The sequence below is a fragment of the Myotis yumanensis genome, unplaced genomic scaffold, assembly GCF_028538775.1.
Source record: "Myotis yumanensis isolate MYYU_CA2020_CCGP unplaced genomic scaffold, mMyoYum1.0.hap1 SCAF_2, whole genome shotgun sequence".
Classification (NCBI taxonomy): Eukaryota; Metazoa; Chordata; class Mammalia; order Chiroptera; family Vespertilionidae; genus Myotis; species Myotis yumanensis.
Genome location: NW_027223753.1, coordinates 209,001,812 through 209,013,153, shown reverse-complemented (window position 1 = coordinate 209,013,153; position 11,342 = coordinate 209,001,812). Strand labels below are relative to the sequence as shown.

The 11,342-nt window shown below is 58.3% G+C and overlaps 1 protein-coding gene across 1 annotated transcript; it reads left to right on the top strand.

The window, feature by feature from the left end:
* Positions 1 to 1,595: 1,595 nt before the first annotated feature.
* GATD3 (glutamine amidotransferase class 1 domain containing 3) lies at positions 1,596 to 9,917 on the top strand. The gene is made up of 7 exons (XM_070407094.1): positions 1,596 to 1,842; positions 1,998 to 2,050; positions 3,298 to 3,411; positions 4,283 to 4,402; positions 7,235 to 7,327; positions 8,389 to 8,545; positions 9,367 to 9,917. Exons 1-7 carry the CDS (start codon positions 1,681 to 1,683, stop codon positions 9,493 to 9,495), a joined length of 828 nt encoding a protein of 275 aa, XP_070263195.1. The 5' UTR covers positions 1,596 to 1,680; the 3' UTR covers positions 9,496 to 9,917.
* Positions 9,918 to 11,342: the final 1,425 nt, after the last annotated feature.

Below are 11,342 nucleotides of genomic sequence, written 5' to 3'. Positions count from 1 at the left end.
TCGTAAGTGTAATTGTCATGCAGGGGGGTCAGGGCCACCCACCCACTGGCACCTCCATGCCAGGGGAACAGGTGAGCAGGACAGGTGGACCGCCCGCCACGCTCAGCCTTCATGGCCCCCAGCCTAGGCTGCCTACCCCATAATCTTCCCATAGGGTCTGGGCAGAGAGCAGCTGCTTGATCTGACCTTGGAGAAGGACCAGACGGGCCTCCTGAGGAGCTCAGAGACCCGCTGTGCCAGCTCTGCCCTGTGTGTCCCTTGGGAGGCGTTCCTGAGAGTAGCTTGGACCAGCTTCACCACAGCCAGGTGCTGGGTCCCCCTCGCTGGTAGCAGCAGCCTCAGGTGCAGCACTTTCCCAAGAGTGTGCGGGATGGTGTCTGTGCCGGCCCGCCCCCGTCCCTTATCAGGTGCGGCCCACAAGTCACTGGACAGCCTGGCTCTCCTGTGCTCCTCAAAGTGGATACTGCCCACCTCCCGAGGCTCCTGTGAGGCCTACCTGGACAGGTGGGGGTAGTGCATCTGACACCTGGTGCACCAGTATCTGCTGCCACCACCATCCAACAGGAACGCCCTCCGTGGCCGGCCCATGCCTGCTCTTGGCCTCTAACCCTCTGCTCACCCACAGTGCATATGCTTATGCTGGCAGTGCTCAGCCCCGTCACTGGGTGTGTTTGTCTACATCTTCCTCACCTGTAACACGGGCAGGCTGGACAAATGTATTCCCTCTTCACCTGAGCTGTTCCGTAAGCTTGTGTGCACAGGGAAGTACAGCTGAGCAAACCGGCATGGAGGTAACAGGAATGGAAGGCGAAGCTCAGCAGGTGCAGCCCAGAAGCAACAGCCCTGGGTTGTGTCTGCAGCCCCAGCCTGTTGCTCACCTGCGACCTCTCAAATAATTTTTAAAAAATCTGTGTTAGTTTGAAACTTCAAATCAAGGGAAAGGATAAAGCATCTATCCAGGCGTTTGTATGCCAACCGACTCCTGCATAACTTGGTGTGCTTTAATGTACCCGAAAGAATGAGCATGTCCCCATTTTGCAATGATTAGTGCAAGGGCGATGGCACACTGAGCATCGAGGGCTCTGGATGAAAGGACGCGCCACGGCCTGGGGCTATCCTAGCAAGAGGGGGGCCTGCGGTTTACAGGGGGCGCGAGCACAGGCAGCACAGGCTGTGCCGAGGACGCACAGGGAAAGACCACGTGGGGGAAACTGAAGGAGCCGCAGGCTGGGGCTGCATTCGGACCCCGACGCAAACAGCATGGACTCTGGAGCCCCACGTCTGAACGCTGATCTCCGCTGCTCAGGAATCGCTTTTAGGGGTGAGCTGACAAGGGCTATTCCACAGCGGCCCCGGGACACACTGCGGGCGCGGCCTGAACCCGCCGGAGCTGGGGGCGCGGGGCGGGGCTGGAGAAGACCGGCGACGACCGGCGAGGGGCGAAGGGCGCGGGGCGAGGGTCGGACGGCCCCGCGAGCGACGCGGGACCAGGGACAAACGCCCCACTTCCCTCGAGCTGCTCCGCAGCACTACCCGGCGACTGCGCAGGCGCGGCCCCTCCCACCGCCGCTCTTGACGGGGGTGGCGGGGAGAGGGTGACTGCGCAGGCGCCACTGAGCGGGTTCCCGCGCGGGTCTCCTCCGCGTTGTGACCTTCTGACCCCGCTGTCCTCGCGCGGCCATGGCGGCGGTCAGGGCCCTGTTGGCACCCCGGCTGGTGGCGGCGGCCTCTACGTTCGCGCCGGTGCCCGGTCTGCGGCCGCTGCTGCTCACTGGGCCAGCGCCCGCCCCGCGCGCGGCCTTCCACGGCTCCGCGCCGCGGCCGGGGGCCAGGGTCGCGCTGGTGAGTGCGCGCCCGCGGGGACGTGGGGCGGGCCGCCGAGGTCGGGCTCCCCCCGCCCTTTCCCCGTCCCCGAGCTGAAACACCCTCTCCCTCCCCCATCTCACCCCCACGTGGGCCACCCCGCGTGGACTCCCGTGACCCGCGCTCCCCCGCAGGTGCTGTCCGGGTGCGGAGTCTACGACGGCACGGAGCTCCACGAGGCCTCGGCGTAAGCCCCCTGGACAGTGCCCTGGGGAGGGTTGTCTTCTCCCCACCCGAACCTTTGCCCTTTGTTGAGGCAGGAGTGACTGACAAGACACAGGGAGGCGCAGGGGGGGACGTTTTTGCGAGACACAACATAAGCTGCTTCCGTGTCACCTGTGACATCCTTATAGGGCAGTGGTTCTCAACCTTGGCTGCACATTAGAATCACCTGGGAATCCAAGGATTTTTAAAAGATTCCCAGGTGATTCTAATGTGCAGCCAAGGTTGAGAACCACTGTTCTAGTGGTTTGAACACCCACGTGTTACAAACATTGGGATCAGGTGCCTGAGTTTTGGAGCTGTTTTCCCCCAATGTCAGCCGGGTTTCCATCCGCGCAGCACTCCTGGCTGTAGGCTGTCACTCCTGCAAACCTGTCAGTTGTTGCTTTGTTAGGAGCCTGGGGCTGCTGGCTGTGCATGTCCTCAGTCCTCCCGTCCCCGGGTTGCCAGTGTGTGCCGGTGTTGGCGCTAGAGAAGGAGTGAAATTTAGAGTGTGCGGAGGTGGGTGGCAGAGGGCTAGGAGAGGTTCCTGGTGGGGGAACTAGAGAGTGGAGAAAGCACGGGTAGCGGGGCACAGCTTGAAACCTCCCAGCACGGACCAGGAGCTGTATGTGGCGTGTCCAGGAAGTTGCAAGAGCAGCAGAGCCCGAGCGAGTACCAGGGCAGTCCTGGCTCTGCCTGGTCATGCGTCCTCCCAAAGGGGCACAGTGACAGCACCGGGTCCGGGACTGATGCCTGGCACAGAGCAGCCCTCTGGGAGACCTGCATGTCTCCGTGTCTCCCACCTCCGTGACAGCAAAGTTGGGGGACTCCTGGAATTAAACTTACTATCGTGACCCGAGACCCCCCCCCTCAGCCTTTTGAGACCCACATCAGTTGGCCTGTGGGAGGACAACACCCCACAGCAGCCTGGGAACCCAAACACCCAGACTGTGACACCAGCCAGGTCACCCCGCCCCCTGCACCTCGGTCTGTAAAGGGAACGTGGAGACTGGCTCGTCAGTGCAGGCTGGTTCAGTGACAGTGAATTCAAATTGTGGGTGTTTGGGTCTTCAGCAAGCCAGCCACAGCTCTTTGCAAAACAAGCGGGATGTTAACGACACAAGGAATTTATACCTGGCATTCGGCTAAAGTCCTGCCTTTAAAAACACGTGGACAGGTGAAGCTGGGTTGGGCCTGTCTCAAAGCCTGGTGTGACTTCCTCCCTTGCAGGGTGCTGGTGCACCTGAGCCGTGGCGGGGCTGAGGTCCAGATCTTCGCTCCTAACGTCCCTCAGATGCACGTGATTGACCACACCAAGGGGCAGCCTTCTGAGAGCGAGACCAGGTGTGGGTCCTCCCCTTCTCGTCCTTGACTGTGAGCTCCCCGAGAACCTGCACGCATAGCTCTTTCAGCCCAGTCAGGGCCAGTCTGTTCAAATGAGCACCCTCCCTTCACGCTCTTGTCCTCTGGTCTGCACTAATGCAGCAAGCCGGAATGCCACTGTCCACACTTACCTTCCATTCCTCACCGAAACAAGTTACTGCAGGTGAGCTCCATACTTCGGTCTGACCAAAGGGGTGCGCCTCAGTTTGTCTGCCGCCTCACTCGCCTGCCTGGGCCCACATGTCTTTGAGTAGCTCCCAGCAGTGTTTCTGTTCCTGAGGCCCTGGGTGCTTGAGAACTTCTCCCCTCCTGTCCTGCCGGGACCACAGGGAATGGCCCCTGGAGGCTGTGGTTCCCGATACCTTCCAGCTGGGGTCAGCCAGTGGGAGATGGGCCAGGGGAAGAAACTGTAGCTCTGCCTGCTGGGGTGGGTCCTAGTCAGGACCCTGACCTAGGGTGGCAGTGGCTCCCACTGTGGTTGCTGCACTCACCTGGCTCAGGGGCCCCCTAACTTCCCCATATGCCACCCTGCCCATCAGTTCCACATAAGTGCTATCTGCTTCAGACACTTGGGGTCTGCCTTCCTGGGGGCCCCTGACTGATGCAGGAGGCTCCAGATGGCCCTGGTGGGCTGTGAAGTGCTGATCTGAAGGGTCCAGCAGATGTTTATGTCCCGGTAGCTTTAACTGCCTTTTCTGCGTATTGACATGAAATTCATGTGTGAGCATGCTCCCTGGGGCTGAGAGAACACGGCCTCTTGTCTGTGGGCTCCTACCTGCCATTCTCCCGTCTGCACTGAACCTTTACTTGGCTGCTTTGTGCTCTTTCCCAGGAATGTTCTGGCTGAGTCGGCAAGGATCGCCCGTGGCAAGATCACTGACCTGGCCCAGCTAAGTGCAGCCAACCATGATGCCGCCATCTTTCCTGGGGGCTTTGGAGCTGCCAAAAACCTGTGAGTGTTTGAGCTTGGGGCCTTGTGCTTTTTACCTGGAGCAGTAGATGGGGACCAGGTGGCGACATGAGCCACTGCCGAGGTCTCGGGTCCAAACGATGCAAGTAGCTGCTCTGACGGAACCAATGCAGGATGGGGCTCAGGTCACATTTTGGCAAGACTTGAATTTTCCTCGACGTGCTCCTTTCCGAGCCCTCCTGGCACCTGGCCGCTGTTGTGGGTGTGACTTGTCTGACCTAACCTCTGTGCAGGTGTGTCTGTTCGTGCAGGCGCCCACGCCCCTGTGAGTCATGGGGCTCAGAAAAGTGTTGTTGTTTTTTCCGGTCACCTGACTGTCCTGCCTGGAGCCCTTGGGTCTTTGCCATGGCAGCTGCCTGGGAGCCTGGGAGGTCGTCACTATGACGTCCTTCGGGTTTCAGATCCTCTTTCTCTTCCCTCCTTCCTTGTTTCTGAGTTTCATGGAAATTGTCTGCACTGGCCTCTGTCCCAGGACCTGTCTCCTGTGGTGGGCAGGGGGATTCACGTCACAGCTGTGTGAACACACAATGTAGTATGTATGACACCCTGACTATGCGTTTATTGGAAACAGCAGATCAGCAAATAGGCCCCGGATGGAGCATTTTTCTGTGTCACTTAGAAGAACGTTCCTTCCCATGCCCAGGGTCTGTGATGAAACCACCTAACTGACCGCAGGCAGCCAGCCCAGGGCATTCCTTTCCACTGACTAGGTCATTCCTGGGGCTCTGCAGCTTCCTTGCTCCCCACCCTCTGCTGGCAGCGCTTGCCCGTGTAGTGCTCCAGGAATCACCACTTCCTCTTGTTGCTCTCTCCTCGTCCCCTTAGCTCCTGAACTGAGTGGGTGCTGCTCTCCCACAGCCCTTCCAGGCCCACCCCCTTTGGGTCCTCGCTGTGCTGTTTACACCTCTTTTTGCAGGTGTCTACTACGTAGACACTCCCTCCTAGGTGACTTTTCTGGGTGCTGTTGGGCCTGGCCTGATTGCCGGGCCCAGTGGTCCTTTGTGTACTCCTCATGGAGTCTCCACCTCCCTTCTGCAGCCCCTTCCCATTCTCCCCATGAATTGCATTCACATGTTGCCTGGCTGCCATCATGTTTGGACTGCAGACCTCCCCCTATCGACCCACATTTCCAGCTGCCTGCCCCAGAGTCCTGTTGGAACATCTTGCTGATCTTTAGAGCTGACTCCCTCACCTGTACTCACCTGTCATCAGAGTCAGCGAGAGGGGAGGTGGGGCAGGGGAAGCTTCAAGCCTCAGCCAGGGTCCTTGCTCAGTACCCCCTATCACCCTGTTGGGACAGTTGACCCCCATGCTGGCTCTGTCCGTCTGAGCGTCCTGCACCCAGAAGTGATGGGCAGAGGTGGTATGTCCCCTAAAGTTTGACTCTGCTCAAGGCCACTCCTGATGCCTCCAGATCCAGCCCCTAGAAGGCTGCTTTTCTGCCGGGAGGGAGCCCTGTCCCTGCCTCACACCCACTCCCTGTCCCCAAAACCAGCCATTCAAGTGACTTCCCCATGTCACCATCTTCACAAGCTTCCTGGTAGGAGATGGCAGAGAACTGTCTGGATCAGCAAGGCTTTTCACTTGCGACAGGACCAGGATTTCTTAGGAATATGAGCTGTCTTCACAAACCGCTAGCCTTACCTCTGACCGTTAGCACCACCCCTGGGGCGTGTCCCAGCATGGCTGACACCATACCTGGTTGGCTTAGGAGCTCAGACAGAGGTGCACCGGGTTCTTGATGTGTCTGCGTCTCGGTGTTAAAGGGTGCAGGGGGCGGGGGGAATACCTTGGGCCAGCATGCACTTCTGGCCACTGGCCCCATTCTTTCCTGCCTTCCCAGAAGAAAGGCCCGCTCCTACATCAGCGGTTTCCTACTCGGTGGCTGCTGTGGTCATTTGGGTGCAGCACGTGGCAGCAGGCGAGTTGAGTGGTGACAGAAGTCACTCGGTTCCTCCTGGTGGGACCCCGGCCGCCTCCCTGGCACTGTTACTAGCTTTTGTGTGTATTTCCCGAGATATTCACATATGTGGTTGTGTTAAAATTCTGTGTGGCTTATTGGTCCGTTAACAGTCTAACAGCTGCAAACATCCCACTGGGTGGATGACCCGACTTTGGTAGGGGCTCATGATGTCCAGTCCTCTTTTCTTCTATAGCGTCTTGGCGGTACAGTTGACATGCATATTTTAAATGATGCATTTTGACGTGTCAGGAGAGTGACCACCCGTCAGTCCTTTGTGCCAACGCCATGCAGGTGTGTAGGATAGAGGAGTGGGACCCACCGACGGAACACAGGGAAGCCCAGCGTGTGGCTCTTGGCAAAGCGGGTGCACTTTGAAATTCGACTGGTCTCTCCCAGTTGCCTTCCATAGAGATGGCACAGGCAGGGCATACCCACCACCTGGGAGGGCAGCCACTCCTGCTCTGCAGAAAAAGACGGTGTCTTGTTTAATTTGCATTCCTTTCCCTTGCCAGTCAGGTGGAGCACCTGTCACTGGCTTTAGGCCAGTGCAGACCTCCGAGGACCAGGTGGTGTGGCTCGCAGTCCGAGGCTTCAGCTAGCTCTGGGTCTGCTTTTCCCACCTCACCTCTGCTGCCCCACTTCCCTCCTCCTGCTTTCCATACTGTTTTCTCTTTAAAAACAAAACAAACAGAAAAATATACAGTGATAATGAGAAGTCACATGTGTGTACATGTGCACATTCACAGGCTAATCATTTCCATTGCTGAGGAATCCATGGAACCACATGTCAGATCTCAGTGTGGCAAATAGCCAGGGGCTCTGAGATGTAAGGCCACCTGTTCTCACTGTAGGAGCACATTCGCCGTGGACGGGAAAGACTGCAAAGTCAACAAAGACGTGGAGCGCGTCCTGAAGGACTTCCACAAGGCGGGGAAGCCCATCGGGTAGGTTCTGCTGGCCCAGGAGCAGGCCTGGGGGCAGGAGGGCCTCTGGTGACTGGCAGTGGTGGGGAGGGCAGGGGGCCGGGGCTGGGGCCAGGGCCTGGGGCTCGTAACTGGGAGCTGTCCTTCTGAGCTGCATGGTCTTGAAAACTCGGCCCATTTCCTCGTTTTATCTGAGGGATTTCACAGGTGCCTTCCAGCTCTGAAAATTCTGTAGTCTTGTGGTTACATTAGTTTCTCCTGGCCTCCATCCGCCCTCCTGTCCTTGCTCAGCTAGTTAGCCCTTGTCTTCCACTCTCACTGCTGCTGTGCTCACTGTTCCTGCCACCATGTCATCCTCAATTGCCCTCTCTTCCTTGTGGAGCCTGGATCCTGAGGCTGGCCGCACACTAGGGTCCTCTTCTCTGCACCCCCAAACTCATCGGCACAACCATGGCTCATGTCACAGCCCCTGGTCCTTGGTCTTGACGGACAGGTGAGGCTGGCCATACCTGCAACCAGGAGGGGCTCAGAAACGTGTGATGGCGACCCTGTTATAAGATCTGATTTCATCAGACTTTCGTGTCCACAAGTGTCCCAGTGGCTGCTTCTCCCTCCTGCTGCATGGTTTGTCCGCGTCAGTGAGCCGGAGCGCGAGCATCTCCGTCTTTGGAGCCGGTCCCTGGGAGACGGCTTGGCAGGAGCACGGTGCACACACTACGAACAAATTTGCGGGATGCAAACTTGAGGCCGCTCCTGGCTCCCATGGGTGCTGCTTGCTACCATGTTACTGGCGAACCTAAAAGGAGCAGCTTATGTTAGACCCCTTCATCCCAGTGGGCGACAGGCTGCTGAGGACAGTCCCCGCTGACAGCGTCTCACAGACCTTCAGTCACTTACAGAGCCGGCCCTGCAGCACCACCAGTGCCAGCCTAGGGTGCCAGCCTGGGAGCGGTCTGTGCGTGTGCCTCCTGCCCACCTCCTAGACTGGACCTGTGAAGCAGGCTGATGCCATCCACGCTGCACGTCTCCCCTCAGAGCTGCAGAGGCTCTGCCTCCCTGACCCTGTCTCCTTCGCCTTTCAGCTTGTGCTGCATCGCTCCTGTCCTCGCGGCCAAAGTGCTCCCTGGCGTTGAGGTCACCGTGGGCCACGAGCAGGAGGAAGGCGGCAAGTGGCCGTATGCCGGGACCGCGGAAGCCATCAAAGCCATGGGTGCCAAGCACTGTGTGAAGGGAGTGACCATATCCTTTCCAGCAGCTGGGGACCCGTGTGGCGAGGGGTCTCCCTCTCCTGTGGCTGGGCAAGCGATGTCTCCAACCAGGAACTGCGCTGAGCGCCGTGGGCGTAGAGAGCCTTGGGCAAAAACGGGTCACGCCCCGGGTCTGCACCTGGACCTGGAGGATGTCCTGGAGATGACCACGTCACCTCTGGGCGCCTGCCTGTGCTGAAGGTGGCTTCATCCTTAGTGTTTTTATGAGCAGTGAGTTTCAGGTGTCCCTGTGGCCCCCCCCTCCCCAGCGCAGAGCAGCCAGCAGACCCGTGGCCGGTCGGAAGGAGCAGGGCTGGCCCGGGGTTCTGTGTAGTCCAGGGCAGATGGGGCGAGGCCAGTTCTGTCACCTCCAGGGTCTGTGAGCTGGGGTGGGGAGGCGGGTCCCAGGTGGAATTGGCCTCTGCTCTGCTGTTGCAGGCACGCAGGTGAACTCTCTTAGTTTTCTTGATCTGAAAAGCAGAGGTGCTGCTGCCGCCTTCAGGGTTGTGGGTACCAGGGGGCACTCTGCTGTACAGCTTCATGAAGCCGACATGGTTTGCTGAGGTGCAAGCTGCTTTCTTCCTCTTGGGAGCGTGCTGGTCACGTTCTCGTGTAGTTCAGCCGCACAGATTGTGCAGAAGTGGCCCTGCCAGCAGGTTCCTCCAGGAAGAATGTCCCCCCCCACACCCCAGTCACCTTGGGAAGGACGGGACGCTTGTTCTGAGGGCAGCTGGGAGCAGTGGCCGGGACGTGCTTTGCGCCTAAAACTTCCCCTCATCCTTACTGGGTAGTGTTTCCCTAACTTCTGTGCACGAAGCTCACGTGGACCAGAAAAACAAGGTGGTCACGACCCCAGCCTTCATGTGTGAGACGGCGCTCCACCACATCCATGACGGGATCGGGGCCATGGTGACGAAGGTGCTGGAGCTTGCCAGGAAGTGAGCCGCTGGGCTCTGGGCTCTGGCTTCGCTTCTTCCACCAGGCGGAGCTGGCGGCCTCTTGTCCTGTCCAGCTTGGAATATGACACACAGGGTCGGATAATTGGTGTGAGAGTCGTCAGCTCTGCTCAGCTCACCTTCCTTCCAGGAGAGGAGGGAGGCAGAGCCCACGCCCTGGAGAGGCGGCTGGAGTCCCCCACCTGTAGGATGGAGTAGCAACTGGACTCCTGGTGCCTCCCGGGAATAACAGTCAGTCAGCTTTCTCACGAAGCCAGTCAGGTAGAGGTATTATATAATCTCAGGTTTGCCTAGCTTCAGAATACTTAGTGTTTGGAAGGGGAAAATAATTTTAAGTTTATAAATGTAATAATCAGAAAACTTGAAACATGGTTATTAACAATTAAAGATTCTCTAACCTGGAGTAAACATGGACTCATTAAAACGTTATTGGGATTTCTGAAGCAGGCAGCCACGTGTCAGGTCTTCTGAAATGGGCAAATGAAGAATGTAAATGAGGTTTCTTAATTAGTCTCAGTTTTCTTAAATTTCAGGAAGAAATTGCAATCCTCAGCCTGGGTGGTGGGCCTGCTGGGTAGTGGCTGTGAGATGGTCCCAGGCACGAGCAGCAGCTGACACAGATGTATCCAGACGGCACAGTACATTCTGTTGTGTTCCTCTTGAGAGAGTGGTTTCTGTTATAGGGAGAGGGCTTTGGGGTGACCACCCAAGTATGGAGCACCTTTCCCCTTCAGTCTGTCTTCTGTGCGCCCTGGGGGGCACTCTGGACACACGGACGCCACAGTGTTTGTGCTTTGTTTGGTTTTGAGAAAGCTCTTGGATGGAAGCAGCTGGATTGTTTCGTTTGGTTCAGCTCACACTGCCCTGTGTCGGAAGCAGCCTGGGAACGGGTGCAGAGACAGGGCCTGCCACTCCGCTCCTCCCCAACCCCTGCCAGGGAGGGTGAGATGATGGACTCCCCTCTGCTGAGGGGGGAGTGATTCTGGGGTGTGATTCCTGGCACCACGCTTGCCCAGGCCCTCTGGCTCACCTGCGTCTGTTTCAGCCCCTGACATTCCAGCCCTTTCTCCACGGGAACCCCATTGTTTGGCGACCAGCTTTTCTCCCACTGAAGCTGGGCCCGTGGGCAAGAGCCCCCTTGATGCACCTGCCAGCACCAGCCATAGGGCCAGGCCTATGTGCTGCTAAAGGGAACCTCGCTGAAGGGCAGGTAACAGGTTGAAGTCTCCTCCCTAAGAAGGTTGTTGATTGAAGCACTGCTCGTGTGTGTGCATGCGCGCGCATATGGCAGAATGCGCAGATCCCAAGCGTGCGCCTCGGTGAGTTCTCACAGTGATGCACTCAGGAACCTCTACTCGGACCCAGAGACCTCAGCCCCAGACCTGAGCCCGCAGCTGCCAGTGCATCTCGACTCGAGCACAGGGGAGCCTCGGCCGTATGGCTTCCCCTATGGGAGAATCTACAAACGGGTGTCTCCACTGGGGTGTTGCTCACATTCCGAGCCTCCACCAACGTCTCATCGTGTTCCCTGCACTGTCACGGGCGGCTGCCAGGCTGTGGGGCAGAGCAGGGATGTTGTGCGGCTTTAGTGGGAAGTCGGCAGTGCTCCTGCGTATCCATGCTGTGTGCCACCAGCACGCGTGTCCCGCTCTCCCGCCTGCTGGTGCGGTTGGCCATCGGTCTCATTCCAGCACCCTGGTGGGTGGGTGGTGTCTCCCTGATGTCCACTGAGGCTGATGACCTTTTTATGTATTTTTCAGCCTTTTGGCAATCCTCTTTTGTGAAGGACCTGTCCGGCTCCGGTGGTTGTCTGTCCTGTCACTGGGGTTGCGT

Bases quoted from the DNA above. Each gene is read 5' to 3' on its own strand.
- GATD3 (XM_070407094.1), top strand. From the start codon at position 1,681: ATGGCGGCGGTCAGGGCCCTGTTGGCACCCCGGCTGGTGGCGGCGGCC. The intron at 1,843-1,997 runs GTGAGTGCGCGC...GCTCCCCCGCAG, and splicing joins CGGGGGCCAGGGTCGCGCTG to GTGCTGTCCGGGTGCGGAGT. The intron at 3,412-4,282 runs GTGTGGGTCCTC...GCTCTTTCCCAG, and splicing joins CCTTCTGAGAGCGAGACCAG to GAATGTTCTGGCTGAGTCGG.